The sequence below is a fragment of the Onthophagus taurus genome, chromosome 8, assembly GCF_036711975.1.
Source record: "Onthophagus taurus isolate NC chromosome 8, IU_Otau_3.0, whole genome shotgun sequence".
In the NCBI taxonomy this organism is placed as follows: domain Eukaryota; kingdom Metazoa; phylum Arthropoda; class Insecta; order Coleoptera; family Scarabaeidae; genus Onthophagus; species Onthophagus taurus.
Genome location: NC_091973.1, coordinates 10,969,664 through 10,989,870, shown reverse-complemented (window position 1 = coordinate 10,989,870; position 20,207 = coordinate 10,969,664). Strand labels below are relative to the sequence as shown.

At 38.6% G+C, this 20,207-nt stretch overlaps 3 protein-coding genes across 4 annotated transcripts; 1 reads left to right on the top strand and 2 right to left on the bottom strand.

The window, feature by feature from the left end:
* Window positions 1-5,527: 5,527 nt before the first annotated feature.
* LOC139431187 (uncharacterized) lies at window positions 5,528-9,360 on the top strand. The gene is made up of 2 exons (XM_071198824.1): window positions 5,528-6,086; window positions 6,146-9,360. The coding sequence occupies exons 1-2, from the start codon at window positions 5,528-5,530 to the stop codon at window positions 9,358-9,360; spliced, it is 3,774 nt and encodes a 1,257-aa protein (XP_071054925.1).
* Window positions 9,361-12,871: 3,511 nt separating this feature from the next.
* Window positions 12,872-15,628, bottom strand: LOC139431004 (uncharacterized). Of its 2 annotated transcripts, none has more exons than XM_071198559.1 (2): window positions 15,596-15,628; window positions 12,872-15,535 (listed from the first exon to the last, which is right to left on the bottom strand). In XM_071198559.1, the coding sequence occupies exon 2, from the start codon at window positions 15,257-15,259 to the stop codon at window positions 14,102-14,104; it is 1,158 nt and encodes a 385-aa protein (XP_071054660.1). In that variant the 5' UTR covers window positions 15,260-15,535; window positions 15,596-15,628; the 3' UTR covers window positions 12,872-14,101. The 2 variants fall into 2 exon arrangements, with proteins under 2 accessions (XP_071054660.1, XP_071054661.1); XM_071198560.1 differs by lacking the exon at window positions 15,596-15,628 and having other exon boundaries at window positions 12,872-15,394; window positions 15,455-15,593.
* A 1,062-nt stretch (window positions 15,629-16,690) lies between these two features.
* LOC139431186 (uncharacterized) lies at window positions 16,691-17,953 on the bottom strand. Its single transcript, XM_071198823.1, has one exon. The coding sequence runs from the start codon at window positions 17,951-17,953 to the stop codon at window positions 16,691-16,693; it is 1,263 nt and encodes a 420-aa protein (XP_071054924.1).
* Between the last annotated feature and the right edge of the window lie 2,254 nt (window positions 17,954-20,207).

Below are 20,207 nucleotides of genomic sequence, written 5' to 3'. Positions count from 1 at the left end.
TTTAGGCACATTTTGTTTTCTATCTCCAACATGCTACAATATGACATTTGGCCCCTGAATATCACATATATGGTCGACAGAATTATCGGATCCAAAAGTGATAGAAAGTTCAAACATGGCTCAGAACGGCGTATAACGTCATAATATCACGTTTTGGGCACATTTTGTTTTTTATCTCCAACATGCTCCAACATGTCATTTGGCGCCTGAATAGCACAAATATGGTCGGCAGAATTATCGGAACCAAAAGTGATAGAAAGTTCAAACATGGCTCAGAACGGCGTATAACGTCATAATATCACGTTTTGGACACATTTTGTTTTTTATCTCGATTGCTCAACATGTCATTTGGCGCCTGAATATCACATATATGGTCGACAGAATTATCGGAACCAAAAGTGATAGAAAGTTCAAACATGGCTCAGAACGGCGTATAACGTCATAATATCACGTTTTGGACACATTTTGTTTTTTATCTCCAACTTGCTCCAATATGACATTTGGCCCCTGAATATCACAAATATGGTCGGCAGAATTATCGGAACCAAAAGTGATAGAAAGTTTAAACATGGCTCAGAACAGCGTATAACGTCATATCACGTTTTGGGCACATTTTGTTTTTTATCTCCAACATGCTCCAATATGACATTTGGCGCCTGAATATCACATATATGGTCGACAGAATTACCGGAACCAAAAGTGATAGAAAGTTCAAACATGGCTCAGAACGGCGTATAACGTCATAATATCACGTTTTGGGCACATTTTGTTTTCTATCTCCAACATGCTCCAATATGACATTTGGCGCCTGAATAACACAAATATGGTCAGCAGAATTATCGGAACCAAAAGTGATGGAAAGTTCAAACATGGCTCAGAACGGCGTATAACGTCATAATATCACGTTTTAGGCACATTTTGTTTTCTATCTCCAACATGCTACAATATGACATTTGGCCCCTGAATATCACATATATGGTCGACAGAATTATCGGATCCAAAAGTGATAGAAAGTTCAAACATGGCTCAGAACGGCGTATAACGTCATAATATCACGTTTTGGGCACATTTTGTTTTTTATCTCCAACATGCTCCAACATGTCATTTGGCGCCTGAATAACACAAATATGGTCGGCAGAATTATCGGAGCCAAAAGTGATAGAAAGTTCAAACATGGCTCAGAACGGCGTATAACGTCATAATATCACGTTTTGGGCACATTTTGTTTTTTATCTCCAACATGCTCCAACATGTCATTTGGCGCCTGAATAACACAAACATGGTCAACAGAATTATCGGAACCAAAAGTGATAGAAAGTTCAACCGTGGCTCAGAACGGCGTATAACATCATAATATCACGTTGTGGACACATTTTGTTTTTTATCTCCAACTTGCTCCAACATGTCATTTGGCGCCTGAATAACACAAATATGGTCAACAGAATTATCGGAACCAAAAGTGGTAGAAAGTTCAAACATGGCTCAGAACGGCGTATAACGTCATAATACCACGTTTTGGGCACATTTTATTTTTTATCTCCAACATGCTCCAACATGTCATTTGGCGCCTGAATATCATAAATATGGTCAGCAGAATTATCGGAACCAAACTGATAGAAAGTTCAAACATGGCTCAGAACGGCGTATAACGTCATAATATCACGTTTTAGGCACATTTTGTTTTTTATCTCCAACATGCTCCAATATGACATTTGGCGCCTGAATATCACAAATATGGTCAGCAGAATTATCGGAACCAAAAGTGATAGAAAGTTTAAACATGGCTCAGAACGGCGTATAACGTCATAATATCACGTTTTGTGCACATTTTGTTTTTTATCTCCAACATGCTCCAACATGTCATTTGGCGCCTGAATAACACAAATATGGTCAACAGAATTATCGGAACCAAAAGTGATAGATAGTTCAAACATGGCTCAGAACGGCGTATAACGTCATAATATCACGTTTTGGGCACATTTTGTTTTTTATCTCCAACATGCTCCAATATGACATTTGACGCCTGAATATCACAAATATGGTCGGCAGAATTATCGGAACCAAAAGTGATAGAAAGTTCAAACATGGCTCAGAACGGCGTATAACGTCATAATATCACGTTTTGGGCACATTTTGTTTTTTATCTCCAACATGCTCCAACATGTCATTTGGCGCCTGAATAACACAAATATGGTCAACAGAATTATCGGAACCAAAAGTGATAGAAAGTTCAAACATGGCTCAGAACGGCGTATAACGTCATAATATCACGTTTTGGGCACATTTTGTTTTTTATCTCCAACATGCTCCAAGATGTCATTTGGCGCCTGTATATCACAAATATGGTCCGCAGAATTATCGGAACCAAAAGTGATAAAAAGTTCAAACATGGCTCAGAACGGCGTATAACGTCATAATATCACGTTTTGGGCACATTTTGTTTTTTATCTCCAACATGCTCCAACATGTCATTTGGCGCCTGAATATCACAAATATGGTCAACAGAATTATCGGAACCAAAAGTGATAGAAAGTTCAAATATGGCTCAGAACGGCGTATAACGTCATAATATCACGTTTTGGGCACATTTTGTTTTTTATCCCCAACAGGCTCCAACATGTCATTTGGCGCCTGAATATCACAAATATGGTCAGCAGAATTATCGGAACCAAAAGTGATAGAAAGTTCAAACATGGCTCAGAACGGCGTATAACGTCATAATATCACGTTTTGGGCACATTTTGTTTTTTATCCCCAACATGCTCCAACATGTCATTTGGCGCCTGAATATCACAAATATGGTCAGCAGAATTATCGGAACCAAAAGTGATAAAAAGTTCAAACATGGCTCAGAACGGCGTATAACGTCATAATATCACGTTTTGGACACATTTTGTTTTTTATCTCCAACATGCTCCAACATGTCATTTGGCGCCTGAATATCACAAATATGGTCAACAGAATTATCGGAACCAAAAGTGATAGAAAGTTCAAATATGGCTCAGAACGGCGTATAACGTCATAATATCACGTTTTGGGCACATTTTGTTTTTTATCCCCAACATGCTCCAACATGTCATTTGGCGCCTGAATATCACAAATATGGTCAGCAGAATTATCGGAACCAAAAGTGATAGAAAGTTCAAACATGGCTCAGAACGGCGTATAACGTCATAATATCACGTTTTGGACACATTTTGTTTTTTATCCCCAACATGCTCCAACATGTCATTTGGCGCCTGAATATCACAAATATGGTCAGCAGAATTATCGGAACCAAAAGTGATAGAAAGTTCAAACATGGCTCAGAACGGCGTATAACGTCATAATATCACGTTTTGGACACATTTTGTTTTCTATCTCCAACATGCTCCAACATGTCATTTGGCGCTTGAATAACACAAATATGGTCAACAGAATTATCGGAACCAAAAGTGATAGAAAGTTCAAACATGGCTCAGAACGGCGTATAACGTCATAATATCACGTTTTGGGCACATTTTGTTTTTTATCCCCAACATGCTCCAACATGTCATTTGGCGCCTGAATATCACAAATATGGTCAGCAGAATTATCGGAACCAAAAGTGATAGAAAGTTCAAACATGGCTCAGAACGGCGTATAACGTCATAATATCACGTTTTGGGCACATTTTGTTTTTTATCTCCAACATTCTCCAACATGTCATTTGGCGCCTGAATATCACAAATATGGTCGGCAGAATTATCGGAACCAAAAGTGATAGAAAGTTCAAACATGGCTCAGAACGGCGTATAACGTCATAATATCACGTTTTGGACACATTTTGTTTTCTATCTCCAACATGCTCCAACATGTCATTTGGCGCCTGAATAACACAAATATGGTCAACAGAATTATCGGAACCAACAGTGATAGAAAGTTCAAACATGGCTCAGAACGGCGTATAACGTCATAATATCACGTTTTGGGCACATTTTGTTTTTTATCCCCAACATGCTCCAATATAACATTTGGCCCCTGAATATCACATATATGGTCGACAGAATTATCGGATCCAAAAGTGATAGAAAGTTCAAACATGGCTCAGAACGGCGTATAACGTCATAATATCACGTTTTGGGCACATTTTGTTTTTTATCTCCAACTTGCTCCAACATGTCATTTGGCGCCTGAATAACACAAATATGGTCCGCAGAATTATCGGAACCAAAAGTGATAGAAAGTTCAAACGTGGGTCAGAACGGCGTATAACGTCATAATATCACGTTTTGGACACATTTTGTTATTTATCTCCAACTTGCTCCAATATGACATTTGGCCCCTGAATATCACAAATATGGTCGGCAGAATTATCGGAACCAAAAATGATAGAAAGTTCAAACATGGCTCAGAACGGCGTATAACGTCATAATATCACGTTTTGGGCACATTTTGTTTTTTATCTCCAACATGCTCCAATATGACATTTGGCGCCTGAATATCACATATATGGTCGACAGAATTATCGGAACCAAAAGTGATAGAAAGTTCAAACATGGCTCACAACGGCGTATAACGTCATAATATCACGTTTTGGGCACATTTTGTTTTTTATCTCCAACATGCTCCAACATGTCATTTGGCGCCTGAATAACACAAATATGGTCAACAGAATTATCGGAACCAAAAGTGATAGAAAGTTCAAACATGGCTCAGAACGGCGTATAACGTCATAATATCACGTTTTGGACACATTTTGTTTTTATCTCCAACTTTCTCCAACATGTCATTTGGCGCCTGAATAACACAAATATGGTCAACAGAATTATCGGAACCAAAAGTGATAGAAAGCTCAAACATGGCTCAGAACAGCGTATAACGTCATAATATCACGTTTTGGACACATTTTGTTTTTTATCTCCAACTTGCTCCAACATGTCATTTGGCGCCTGAATAACACAAATATGGTCGGCAGAATTATCGGAACCAAAAGTGATAGAAAGTTCAAACATGGCTCAGAACGGCGTATAACGTCATAATATCACGTTTTGGGCACATTTTGTTTTTTATCTCCAACATGCTCCAATATGACATTTGACGCCTGAATATCACAAATATGGTCAGTAGTAGATAAAAGCCGATTCTAGAACCTCCTCTCAGAACCTCAGGTCAAGGTCAAGGCCAAGGTCACGTTGAGTGACCATGACCTTGACCTTGCCCTGAGTTTCTGGGAGGAGGTTCCAGAATCGGCTATTGCAAAGGGGGTCGTTGACCAGTAACCTAGACCTAAACAATGACCTTTACTTTGAGCTCACCTCAGGTCAAGATCACGTTTAGTGACCATGACCTTGATCAGTAACCTTGACCTGAACAATGACCTTTACTTTGACCTCAACGGAGACCTTGAAGTCAACCTTAATTGTGACCATGACATTGACCTTGTACGTGACCTGAAATGAAGGTTACACGACATGAGTTCATTGAAAACCCCACTTCGGAGGAGGTATGCTTTAAATAGCAGATAGAAAATCGTGTTCAACAGTATTGAAGTAAGAGTGTTGTGAACATGTTGACCTGCGACGTGTGTTACAAAGAGTTTACTAGACCAGATAATCTTGTGAGACATCAACGCACAGCATGTATTGGGAAACGTCGAAAGGTGGAAGAGGATCAACAAGGAGATGTTATAGTGTGTGAAATATGTGATGAACACGTAACCAGACAATGTTATTCCTCACATCTGCGTAGCAACAAACATAAACAGAAAGCCTTCGTAATAATAGATGATGGTGTAGAAAAAATAGATTCGATATTTGGAGATAAAATATGTAGTTTTAGAGTGAGCGATCATGAACGGAAGTACGTAGACATGAAGGAATTCAGTAACCGAATTAGAGAAAAAGTTATCAGTTTGATACAGTCCGTGAGGAATGTAAATGGTAGTTTAAAAGTGAATACGGAAATTTTTGGATTGTATTTCATAAATACGAAGGAAGAAGTGGAAATCAAATCATTCAACACAAAAAATAAAATTATAACAGTAGCCGTAGACTTATACCAAACATACGAGGACTTTATGGACGAGATTATGGTGAAAATGTCGGAATTCCAAGAACGGGACTCAGGTAAGAGTATAAGAATAGAAAAGTAGTAAAATGCGAAACTAAAGGTGTTAATACTGCAGGTTGGACCTTGTTGGAAATATTATATCTTGAAATGAACTGTAACAAGTTTAATCCTACAAGAGCATCGAGCTACATCGACTTACCGACATCCATAAAAGGGAAGAGAGCGGTAATAAACGTGCAAAATAACGATAATAAGTGCTTTGCTTGGGCACTGATGTCCGCACTGTACCAACCCACAGGTTTACCGCAAAGAATATCATCATACCCAGATTATAGGGAAACAGAATTAAAGTTTGACTGCGTAACATTCCCAGTACCCATCAGAGACATACCAAAATTTGAGGAAGAAAATAACATTTCAATTAACGTCTATGGTATAAATTCTTGGTATAATGGAGAGAAAATGGTAGATGATATTGTAACTGTATGTATATGTAAACAGAAACGGGAGCGTCATGTAAACTTATTAGTAGTCAGCGACAATTTCGGGAATAACCACTATTGTTGGATAAAAAACTTATCTCGACTGATAAATACACAATCATCGACTCATGAACATCAAAGATATATTTGTGAGGGTTGTTTGCAATACTTTTCAACTGAAGACAAGTTGGTACGACATCAGATGGATGACTGTAAAAAAGTGAAAGCAACAGTACCAAGCGAACAAATAAAAGTGAATAAGTTCGGACATCTAGAAAAGGAAAATGTTTTACAATTTGAAGGATTTGAAAAAAAAATGAAAGTTCCGTTTGTGGTGTACGCCGATTTCGAGGCGATTCTGAAACCCTTAACGCCCGAAGAAGGAAAAGTTTACGATGATAATAAACCATATACGGCCCGATGTTTTGAACACGAACCATACGCGTTTGCGTACTACATTAAGTGTGCTTACGATGATAACTTATCGAAATTCCAAATATACCGAGGGCGAAACGCTGCTCTGGAATTTATTATAAGATTGGAGAAGGATGTAATAGAGATCTATAAACAACATTTGAGGCAAACAAAGGATATGATACCGCTAAGCTGTCTGGACCAATTTGTAAATGAACTGAGTTCCGTATGTCACATTTGTGATAAACCAATAAACAAAGAAGAGAAAGTGTGTGATCACGATCACTTGACAGGATTGTATAGGGGTCCTGCGCATTCCGTCTGCAATATAAATTATAAATTACCGATGTTTATCCCTGTGTTTTTCCACAACCTGTCGAATTACGATGCCCACATGTTTGTGAAAAGTATTGCCCTAAACAAGGAGGAAGTAGAGGTGATAGCACAAAACAAAGAAAAATATATTTCTTTTTCCAAAAAAATAGTTGTCGGAGAAACAACCGATAACAAGGGAAAGAAACGCAAAGTGTTTATGAAAATAAGATTCGTCGACTCGTTTAGATTCATGGCGAGTTCTTTGGAAAAGTTGGTTTCATATTTGGATGATAAGGATTGTGTGGAAGTGAAAAAAAAATTCAAAGACTCTGAAGAATTTAGATTGATGCGCCAGAAAGGTGTATTTCCATATTCGTTCGTAGATTCGTTTGAAAAGTTGGAGTATAGTAAATTGCCTGATCATACACAGTTTTACGACATATTGAGTTCAAGTAATATTTCAAAGGAACAATACTCTAGAGCACAGACTGTATGGAATAAATTTAAGTGTACAACGTTGGGAGAATACAGTGACCTGTATTTGACGTCAGATGTGTTAATGTTGACTGACGTCTTTGAAAATTTCAGGACAATATCTTTGGAGAATTACAATCTGGATCCTTGCCATTATTATACTGCGCCCGGGTTTGGGTGGGATGCTCTGTTAAAAATGACAGGTGTAAAATTAGAATTGTTATCAGACATTGACATGTTACACTTTTTTAAGAAAGGAATTAGAGGCGGTCTCTGTATGTGTGTAAAACGATCTGCAATAGCAAACAACAAGTTCCTTGACGATTTTAACCCGGAAAAACCATCATCATATATTCTATACTTGGACGCTACCAATTTGTATGGGTATGCAATGAGTTGTAAATTACCAACAGGCGGTTTTCGATGGTTGTCGAACCAAGAAATAGCAGATATAGATGTGGAGTGTTTAGATGATGAACACCTTGGTTATGTCTTTGAAGTGGATTTGGAGTATCCCGAAAGGTTACACAACCAGCATGATGATCTACCGTTTTGTCCCGAAAACATAATCGCTCCCGGATCGAAGCATCCTAAGTTGATTGCGAACTTACAAAATAAATCGAAATACATAATTCACTATGTAAACCTACGTGAATGTGTGAAAAAAGGTCTTAAGCTAACCAAAATACACCGTGCATTGCAATTTCAACAATCGCCGTGGATGAAACCATATATCGATTTTAACTCTGAGAAACGAATGAATGCTACGAATGAATTTGGGAAAAATCATTATAAACAAATGAATAATATCGTGTATGGGAAAACGATGGAAAATGTTGAAAATAGAGTCGATATACGATTAGTGTCACATTGGGAGAATCGTTACAGGAGACCCGGTGCAGAAGCTCTTATCGCAAAGCCGACTTTCAAGTCATCGAAAATTTTCTGCCATAATTTGGCAGCCATTGAAATGCAGAAGGTGGAGGTCAAATATAACAAACCTCTGTATGTAGGGTTTAGCGTACTGGAATTGTCGAAAGCGGTCATTTATAACTTTTTTTATAATTATTTAAAAGAGAAATATGGTGAAAACGTATTATTGTTATATACAGATACGGATTCGTTAATTCTCGAAATATTTACTGAGAATGTATACCAGGATATCAAAGAAAATATAGAGATGTTCGATACCTCTAATTACAAGTTAAACAACAGACATAATATTCCTCCAGGGCCGCCGATAGTTGGAAAAATGAAAGATGAGTACCCAAATACGATATTAACATCGTTTTATGGTACAGGAGCTAAAGCTTATTGTATTAACACTTTGGAAGGAGTTGTCAAGCGTGCCAAGGGTGTGAAAAAGTATGTTATCGATAAAAACTTAAGTGTTTCAGAATATAAACGGATTATCGAAGATGGAGGTTCTGTGCGAAAAAAGATGTATGTCTTTCGCTCCTCCTATCACACGATGTATACAGAACTAAAGAATAAAGTGGCGCTCTCTGCACATGACGATAAACGTTACGTGATGGAGGATGGATGTCATACTTTAGCTTGGGGAAACTATCTTATTGAAGATCTACGCAGGGAAGATCTTTTGGACAACTTATTGGAGTTGTTAAATGTAAACATGTATGGCTAGTTAAATTGCGATCAGTTAATTTGTAAAAAAAAAAAAAAATACTTGCTTGTATCACAAAACTTGTATATAAAGTAGAAAGTAGGTTGTTAAAAAGGTTACTTGAAATAAAATCAACGAAATTAAAAAAAGTTTTTTATTTTCTTAGTGTAAAAATTATAATACATCTTTTTTTGCAATCCAAGAATTATGAGAGCTATCCATTCCCAACCATTTCACTCGGACTTTATTTCCTTTTCGACGAAGAACTTTTTCAATTAAAAATACATCCGGGTGTTTCACACGTTGTAATTCTTCGTCGTAAAATGCTCCAAGAATGGGTTCTCCTCTACCATCTTTAATAAGGTAAGTCCTGGGATTAGTATTTTGAACTGTCGCTATGGTGAAAATTTCATTGGACCAAGTTGGTTGGTAACCTTTAGCAAAAGCGTGTCTGTACTTGCTAATTCGCACGTGTTCCCCCACATTAAATTTACGGTGGTTGGGGTCGACAACTTTAATGGAATTGTATACAGTATTTAACAGAGCAGATTCATTTCGTCGATTAACAGCTGAAGGTTTCATGTGAATGGTGCGATGTATTGTGTTGTTGTAAGATTTTAGTAATTTGGGTAGTAAGTCTAACCAGCGATAATTTCCTTGCATACTAAATTCTTTCCACATTTTATTTTTTAGGGTTCTATTAAACCGTTCGATAATCGAGCTTTTTGAAGTGGAATAGGTGCTGTAATGATTAATGTTAAGTTGTTCCATTAATTTTTGAAAATCGCTATTGTAAAACTCTTTCCCATTATCGGTTTGTAAGTTGCTAGGAGTAATATTCTTTTTACTATGCAAAATGTCCTTCATAGCTTGAGTAACCTCTTTCCCAGTTTTGGTTTTGAGTGGTAAGGCCCATGCGTATTTTGAAAAAGCGTTGATAACAGTCAGTATATACTTGTAACCTTTATTGACCGACGCATATGGGATCATTTCAACCAAATCCGCTTGATAAAGATCCAATAGTCCGTGAAGCAGAACGCGGCGTCGCCGATAATGTCGTCTCGCAGGTGCATGTAGTTCGTTAACGAGATCTCGCTTAACACTAACCATTACTCTACAACCCCTTCAATCAACAACTCTATAAGAAAAGGTAGTCCTCCTATCGGTGCATTATTTTTACACTTAATGGTATCTCCGCGTTTGAGTTGGACTCCCTGGAGCGACTTAATAACGATATCGTTAACAAGTAACTGAACATGAGCGGACTTTACAACATCTTTTATCATACCTTCGTAGAAAGAATTGATGTAATCCGTAATTCCACTTTTGTTTGTGATTTTATAAAGTTTTGTTTTTGGATCAACATCTCCATCACCACGTAAAGTTAAAATAAATGTTGATGAAGGTTGTAGAACTTCGGATCTTGCTATGTGGTTCTGTATAACATGGTGGTGAACATGCTTACCAAATTTATCGATAGATGTAGAACCATGTTCACCAAAACGGTTTAAAGGCATATTGGCTTCTGAAGCGTCACAGAAACAGAAAAAAGTTTATATACCCTTAACGAATGACTTGCGCTTCCCGTAATTCCTCTATGAGGGATATAATTTCGTTATGATGAGCAGTATGACCTGCTGCTTCGGAAGCAAGTAGTAAACGCAACCGATCAACTAATTCGTTCACGTCGTCCCAGTATTCGTACTCTTTAATTGCAGCAGGTACTAACAACTTATTTAAGTGACCTGATCCAGTTTTAGGTTTTGGCCAATATCGAGCCCAGTACACATGTGGTCTTTGACCCAAGGAAATTGGTTTGATTATGTTCACAAACTTTTCATTTTCATCATCAGTTATGATACTTTTTGAAGCGTCATAATCTCTTTTATGTACATTCGAACGTTGTAAGATATCTTTGTAATTTCTCGCATCTGGTAAAGTAAATTTACCCGGTTTATTTTTGAATAACAACTCGTATAACCCCGGTGTTCCTGTATACGTAAATTCACCCACCAAAATGTTTTTCCCGTCAAACGTTATTGGTTGATTTGCGATATACAATCCATCGGTAAGTGCACGAACACCGTAAGTTTGATCGAACTCGTTATTTACATCTACTGTTAAACCCGTAACATAGGTACGTGGTAAGGGGTCCAGCTGTCCTAAAGCTTCTCGAATAACTGTTTGTTCCATCATTCCCTCCATATTCTCTTTCATGCGCGCCAACTGCTCCCTAGCGTCCCGCTCGTAGACATCTAAAGATGTGTCTGACTCACGAACAGAAACCTCAGGTGTAGTATCTCGACCCTCGAACACCTCTTCGTCGCTGAGAAATTGCGGACTCCGTGCGAGTTCCGGTGAAACATCCATGCTAGCTCCCGGTTTAATGGGTGTTGACGTAACTCTACGTTTAGGTTTCACTCTAGGAGTTTCCAGTTTAAGTCCTTTAGAAGGTTTCTGCAAGTCAGCCAGTAAGGCTGAGATATCTGGTGACTGCTCCTTTTTCGGGGTAAATAAATCACGTTTTATCCCGAATTTATTGTCGAGCGCTAATAAATTGACAGTTTGTAATTTTTTGGAAATATCTGTCAGAGGTTCTCTCAGTGGAGCGAGTTGAGCTTCGGCAATGGACTGCTTCTGTTTTATATCTCCTTTCAAAGTGCGTATTTTATGTTTAACATCTTCTCGCGCAGCTATTAACTGTTGTGCAACATTACGATTCATAGTTCAACGTGATAGTGTAATGATCGCACAGAGACTGAGCATGCAGTCGTAAAGTCAATGGTTTTACAGTATAATGTACTCATCGAAACCTTTCCGATAGCGTCCGTTATTTTTATCGCAATCTAAATCAATAACTAATATACCGTGCGGTGTATCCCAACAAGTTCGACAAATTCTGACAAAATCATCCCACGTAATGTCCCCTAGCAAATGATCGTTGTAAATATGTTTCAAGTTAGTGAGATCTTGTTTAAATAAAACTAAAAGGTTGCAATTGTCACGTAAAAGCTGCTTGGAAATGGCGCTATAACTTTGAGCGAGTAAAAAAGTATCAACGTTTCTATGACGACCGTATGAAAAATATTCCTTGATAATCTGTTGCTCTGTAGGAGCAATATCATCAAAAATAATAATTGAATATTCTTTCACCTTTGACGGTGGTAGAAATCGTCCGACATCTGAGTATTCATAATAGCCGCAAGAGCGGATAGGTTTAAGTAATTGTCGTAGAAATTCGTATTTGATTTGGTAGAGTGAATTAGAGCACAAATATACATTCAAAAAGCGCAACCCGTTGAGAGCTGTCAATAAAGTTAACATTACGTTTGTTTTTCCGGCACCCGAAGAACCAATTATCAAACCACGTTTACATTCCCCACCAAATAATTCGCTATGTCGTTTAAATTTATTTGCAGCGAAGTCGTTATGAAGATTACAGATTGGTAGTGTTAAAGGTTGGCTAACAAACTTAACGTCTTCAACCATGCTGACGGGTGATACTTGAACGGGAGATTAACAAGAAATGAAGTCGTAGTAGAAAACAATGTTTATTTTATCATAAAAAGTAGCATACAAAAAATTTCAGCAGATTATTTATTATCATTGTTTCAAAATAATGGTTTACAACACTTTAACTATATAAACTGTTAACATTGAGTTTGAAAGTTATTTAAAGCGTGCGTAATATTACACAATATTTATTTTACAATAAGACGTGGTATACATAAATTTACAAAATTATTTATTATCATGATTTCAAAAGTATCTGTATGGTTGATGTAGTAGAACCACCAGTGGGTTATTCACATACAGATGTTATGTGATTAAACAAAATAAAGCAGTGTAAGTCACAGTACAATTTACACTACTTAGTATTAAATTAACAATAAGTAGATACGGTAAATATTCAAATAAGTAATTAATAATACATATTAACAAAAGCATGGGAGCGGTAACAATAAGTAGATACGGTAAATATTCAAATAAATAATTAATAATACATATAAACAAAAGCATGGGAGCGGAAAAGGTGAAAAGGAAGCGAACTTGTTGTCATATCATCAATTCGAACGATTTTCAGTATCATACAAGGATGGTGTACAAATTTGAAAAAACCACCTACAACATATTAGTTGCTGAGACATCCCTCCGACAATTCCTCAGTACTTTGATCCTCCTCAAGTTGTGGTTTAAAACAGACTCGAAACAAAGACACACGACAACACATCGCACACCAATATTTTTTATTTAAAATAATAGTCTGCAATCGTTCAGAAGATGCATACTTTATTTTCGAGCGCAATTTCACACGACAATCCAGTTGTAAAACGTTCGTTATACTAATATGGTGTAGGCGGCGTCGACAACGATAGCAAAGGTTGCCCAAATGTGATTCATAAAAAACATACCTTGCTTGATACTGAAGACCCACTCCGAAAGTTGAACTCCAATCAACCGGAGAACCGTGGAACAACTTATGTACGGTGCCTTGCGACATTTTCTTTCCAAAGCGTTCCACGGTGGGGAAGCAAACCTCCCCAAGATTGATTCGATCGCCCTTTCGGGATATTCGACGCCAGAAGCATATGTCCCAGCTGTACATTACGTTTAGTAGTAGAGTCTTTGGTAAAACATCTACTAACCGCAACGTACGGTCTTTACGGGAAATCGTCGAATTAACGCTCTCCATAGCCAACTCCTGCAACGTTAACACTGCAAGAGACAAAAAAACTGAACGAGCTTCAAAAAAAAAACGCTATTAACCGTTGTCAGGCAGCAGCCTGAGAAGGGACTTATACAGGTTAATTTTGGTGTTGTACATGTTAAGGATGTTTGAAGAAGCAGCAAAGCAGACGGTGGGATTCTGGTTTACTGCATTCAACGCGTTCACGAAGTGGCGCTTATGATGTTCCAAAGTCGTCACTTTGGTTTGCAATTGAGGTTTCAAGCCCAAGATGAAAAAATCCTCTTGGGACAAAAGACTGCTTGCCAAGTTGGTTGTTGAATGCAGAAACGCATCAACCCATGGGTCGGGATGTGCGGTATTTACAGCTGGAAGATTTTGCCTCTGCGGGATAGTAGGGATAGGTAAAGGTGGTGGGAACACCACATTTTGTGGTGGGATAGTTGTGATAGTTGGCGGGCTGTCACGGATGTCGATGGTCACCTCTGGTGGAGATGTAACCACCGTTGCAGGTCTGGTTACTGTAGCGAGTGTAGGTACTCTTCGTGTGTTACGGGGAGGTTTGGCTAATGCGTTGCGCAGCAATCTACAGGAGTCTTGTGAAGCAGGAGAAGGGTTTGGGCGGGTAGTTTGTTTCACGCAACCCCTTGACAACAAGTTGACGCGTTTTTTTATACGGCGGGATGTGTACCGTATGGGTCCACTCGAGAAGACAGGCGAAACACATATCCTATCGGAGGGTTGGGATACGTCTTCCGTCGCTGGTACAGACGGTGCCGCAAGCACCTGGTTTTCAGCAGGTGCTTGACTTGTGACATCCGTATGTACAATATCTGGAAGTGGTTGTACCACGTCGGTCTGATTGGTAGCAGGTTCAGGTGGCACAACAACTTCCTGATATGTTCCTTCTTCTCGTATCTCCATACTGATGCGAGTTAAGCCGTAGGACGACAAGGTTGGACTGGTGGTAACAATCGCACCATTGTCGTTCCCTGGCTGTGACCGGAGCTCATTCATTATTTGCTCGTACAGTGGTGGGTCTGTAGTGAAATCCTGCATGGTACGACTCAAACCGTCAAAGTTGCCGCTGCAATATAATGGTAACGACGGTAGGCTTGACTCAACAACATTCGTACTGTCGTTATTGCGTGGCAGCACGGCAACCAGTGGGTCGGTCATACCATCGGTATTATCGCTTGCACGAGCGTGGCTGTTACCAATTAAGTGAAGCATAATGGGAAAGACTTCAAGGAATCAAAAGGGTTACAAAAAATTTGGATTATTTTATTAAAATTATACGTTCGCTCACGTCTGACAAGTTTGCAATGCGCTGAAGAACCACTTTTCTCAGCGTATAACAATTAATGTCTGAAATCATCACAAACATACATGAAGAAAACCGATAAAAATTGTATTGATGTAACTTACTTTTCAAATGGTTTTCTATCACGTCTGACAGGTTTGCAATGCGCTGAAGAACCACTTTTCTCAGCGTATAACAATTAATACCTGAAATCATCACAAACATACATGAAGAAAACCGATAAAAATTGTATTGATGTAACTTACTTTTCAAATGGTTTTCTAGCAGAAAGCGATTTCTTCGTGGTCGGAAAAACACAGTTTTTAACAAAATCTGTTATTATCGTAAACACACTTTTTAAGGAATTATCGTCTTTTGTACACTACTATATCACTCAGCGACTGCTGTACACGGAGTGAGGAGTAACCCACTTTCCACTACCTTTAAGTACGGGTTAGTGAACAGGTATTTGTCCGGTCAACTGTCTGGGAATGCGAGGTCGTTTAGGTCTTCTCCTTGTTATCGCCTGTGACTGAAGGGGAGGTCATACTGTCTGGGAATGCGAGGTTGTCCAGGTTTTCTCCTTGTTATCGCCTGTGGCCCAAGGGGAGGTCATACTGTCTGAGAATGCGAGGTCGTTCGGACCTTATCTTCGCCCGTGACTCAAGGGGGGTTACAATCCCCCCTCCCCCTCGACAACTTCTTGTAAGTGGCGTACATTGGAAAGAGCGCACATACTTCTTCGTCGCGAGTGAAAAGCACAGCTCGGTATACCCATCTCAAGTTTATAGATACTACCTTCCAACGCAAATATCGGCGCGGAAATAATATGTCTTAAAAATTTAATTTTTTCAGGTCCTTTAACATACACTTTCTTGACATTCCGACACAGATATTTGACTATGGCGTCGAATTCCATTGGATGGATAAAACCAACTTTCCAGTCGATGCAATGATGATGTGTCATTAACCAGTTTGCAGTATTCCTATATTTAGATGGTAATGAAGCTATACTGCTACTCGGTTGAAAAACGTGGTGGGTTATGCATTTGTTACTATCACATGATGCTAATTCTTTAGGTACGAACTGATCTTCGTTGACCATGAAACCTTGTATATCGAGAATTATGTATTGAGTTTTATTTGAATACATCTTGCTTCCGTACATCAACACGATTATCCATACAACGTACAACGTCGTACTATGCAGCCGTGGAAATCTGTCGCACAACTTATACTCTACGACTTTTTTTTTGTTTACGCTGAATATAGAAGTCTCACATTTCGGATGATGAGCTACGGGTGCGATGCGGCTCAGGATCCGATCCAACTACACACTACCAACCCTTCTTTCCCCATACTCAAGTCATTTGTTTGACGATTTTTGTTAGTGGAGAATATTGAAACGCCTTATCATGTAAAACTAAACAGTATGCTGTGGTACCATCAGGAATCGGATTTTTTGTCGTAAATTCTATCCGTATTTCTACCCCACTTTTGTGTAGCGCTTCTGCTTGATATGTACAATCAATTCCAATCAGTGGATAATTTTCAATAAATTGTTTCGGAGTGAGTAATGGTTCTCCTTCCTTCCCATAGTAGGACTTTAGAAAGCGTGTATACATGTCATATAACACTGCGACACGATTACTATCAAAGTCCACGTTCAGATTATCGTATGGGTAGCGTTCACCGTTTAGGAATACCGTCAAATTGGTGAGTTTTACATTATCAAAGGTTGCCATGTTCGCCAACTGTTTTCCTTTCTTCTTTGTTTGAAACCCAATTATTATAAATCTAGGTGTTTCCAACTGCGGAGCTGTTTTCACAGCCCATGAATGCTTTGTTGTTTGAGGTAAAGAAGGATATTCATGTACTTCCCAACTGCGAAAAGGTATTTGCAGATCAATATTTCGTCCTGCTATTTTTGTTAGAGCTAATTGTTCTCGTAAGCCTACGGCTAGATGGGGCATTCTCCACACAACTTTATCGATTTTTAACTGTAACGGTTCTTCTACCGTATTCACAAGCACATCATTATCATCATTATTACGAATTAACACTAGCTCTTGTCTCACATTCATCACAATTGTTTTAAAATCTTCAGCAAACCCTATTAATGTCTTTAGCGGTACACTCAATCCAAAATTTCCATTTTTATCCATTATTGCATCCGTTACAGGGGATGTTGGGACCACTTGACCTAGCAGATCCTCGCCCATGTTCCAACCTGCGTTCGCCAACTTTATTATATCGTGAGGGGTATACGAAAAGTATCCTTTCATACATGATGTTAACCCCACGTTTCTCACTCCATCTATTTGAACACCATTTATAAGATAGCGAATATCACTGAACATAAACGCTACAGGATTATTTATCAATTTTGCAGTTGCACTAGCATCTTTTGTTGCTTTACCACTCGCATCCAGTTTACGTACGCTCCCTTCCACATACAAAAAACTTTCATGAGGCAATGTGTAATTGTCTATTTCGGGTATGCCTATACGAATTTCATCATTGTTACCGAAGCTAGTAGAACCAAACGGTTGATGGGAATGATATTCGTAACTTACAATCGAGTTATCTACTTTTATTTTCTCCGTGACGTTTAAGGAGTCCATTTATAGTAGTTGAAAACCTAAGTTGCTTAAATACTGACGATTGACGCGTGTTAACTGGGTAGTTGATTTTCGGTTACTGTTAGGTTTTACATCCTTTCGTACCGTTTTATACATTACTCTATCACCCAGATTTTCCTGTGCTTTTCTTCGAACGTCGTACACTATACCCATATTAAATACCCTACTACTCACACCGATTTCAAGTGCACTCTCACGGTCACTTCTTCGTCTCTGAAGTTTACCAACTGACCGTCCTGATCAAGTATGCGTACTATTAATGTACTAATCACGTTCGTTGTAACAGGTAAGTAAATCGGTTGTTGCGGAGCTTCTATTATTTTAAAACCAGCCGGTACGTTCGGGAAGAAATGATACAACACGTGCATGGGTTGTCCATTCGTATACGATCCGGAGCTCAAATTACAATAAATTTGTAATGCATTCGTTTTATTTATATTCACGATATGATCCGATTCTGTTATCGTGTTTTTAGGTATAACTTTAGGGTTAAAACCAAGTAAGGAACCGATTGAATTATCGCTAGCAAAATTTATTCGCCGGTTTGTTTTTATCTCAGCACGTTGCGTATTATTATTACCTCTTATGCGTATCTGTGTACCCGGTGTAGTCACGCTGAGAATATTCCTCGCTGTTAATGTTTTTTTAACGTATTCGTTAATATCGTTAATATCGTATGTTCCTAGCGGTATTTCAATATTCTCTGTAAAATTTCCCATATGATCTTCATATTGTAAAATATTGTTTGTTGAATCGATATTAGGTAACGTATTGAACGTTTCGAAATTTAAAAGAGCTAACTCGTATGTACCGAGTTCATTCAAATAAATCGGTGGGTTAAAGTTACAAGACAACTCCGACCCCCTTCCGGTGAGCGTAAATGTATAACTTGTATGTATTGTATCTTGTTCCATTGTTGTTCTCAAGACTAATCTTACACGGATACTTCCTTGGTATTTAAACTATCTAAGAAATGCAGACACAATTGTCCACAATTTGTTTGATCTTCTTTTTGATATCGTCGATAATTATACCTCACAATATTTCTCCCCCCATCCGATATAAAATACTTCTCCACTTCAATCGGTGGTCGTAAATCTCCATAACTGTCAAAGTAGTTAACATTTACACCATCCTTGTTGTAAGCTGTCCAGTGAGTACCGGGACCCGTACGATTATCAAGATTTATTATCCCACTCTCTCGTTTTCGGATTTTCTTCGGTAAATTGTTTCTCATGTACACCCCACGAAAGTTTAACAGATGAATGTTGAAGTATTGAAGAATGTTGGGGTATTTTTATTAGTTTTTTGCTACAGTTTTATAACCACAACCCTTTTTATATGGATTAATAAACATTCCTGTACCAATTTTGTTCGCCCTCTTGGGGCGTTTTAGTCGCTTTGATTTTCGTGATACCGTTTTCATGACTAGTCCGCAACCTTGCTTATATGGTTTAATATACAAACCGCTGCCGATCGCTTTTGGTTCCATAGCCCGATTGTGACGTTGGGCTTCTTGTAACTGCTCCCTTGCTATTTTTGCTTCGTTTACGGTTTTTGCAATAGCTGCTGCACCTCCGCCTAAAGAACCGAGAGCACCCAAAGCTGCAAGTATTAAGGGTAAAAAACCTCCCGTCTTGGGAATCTTGATTATTTTTCCGCGCGGTTTAAGTATTCTACCTTGATAAGGTTTCAACAGATTGTAACCCACTTGTACATCTCCCTTTGTATTCGTACTGTTGGTCTGTGCAATCGCTCGCCGCACTAAGTTCATTGCCTGCGTAAACGACAACTTACCGCCACGTTTCAACTTCTGACGAGTTGTTCCTCTACGTCTTAGGGCACGAATTTGCATTCCCATACCCATTATTGTTTTTCCTTTCATTATCGTTGACACTAACGCCGACGATAGTCGCTCTCCTAAGCTTGCGTCTTTACTTCTCAACCGCTCTTTCGCCGTCTTATACAACTCTTTATCGGCTATGTGTCGCTCAGCTAAATTCGATGTCGCTGCGTAGGCAATATCATGCGTTTTACAGGCGTCGTCTAATTTATTCACTCCCTGATCTCCACGAACTAATCTCTTTACCAATTTGGTTCCCGGACCGCAATAATTATAACCTGGCAAATGTAGTTCTATCGGAAGCTTATTGATTAATGTATTCACAATACCTCGACCAGACCGTTTGCTTGATCGATGCATACTGTTTCACTGTCCTAACATTCATACCATTAT

What these genes read in the sequence shown, in the direction of transcription:
- LOC139431187 (XM_071198824.1), top strand. Translation starts at nt 5,528, where the DNA reads ATGTTGACCTGCGACGTGTGTTACAAAGAGTTTACTAGACCAGATAAT. An exon ending in ATTCCAAGAACGGGACTCAG is followed by an intron (nt 6,087 to 6,145) that starts GTAAGAGTATAA and finishes TTAATACTGCAG; the next exon opens with GTTGGACCTTGTTGGAAATA.
- LOC139431004 (XM_071198559.1), bottom strand. Translation starts at nt 15,259, where the DNA reads ATGCTTCACTTAATTGGTAACAGCCACGCTCGTGCAAGCGATAATACC.
- LOC139431186 (XM_071198823.1), bottom strand. Translation starts at nt 17,953, where the DNA reads ATGGACTCCTTAAACGTCACGGAGAAAATAAAAGTAGATAACTCGATT.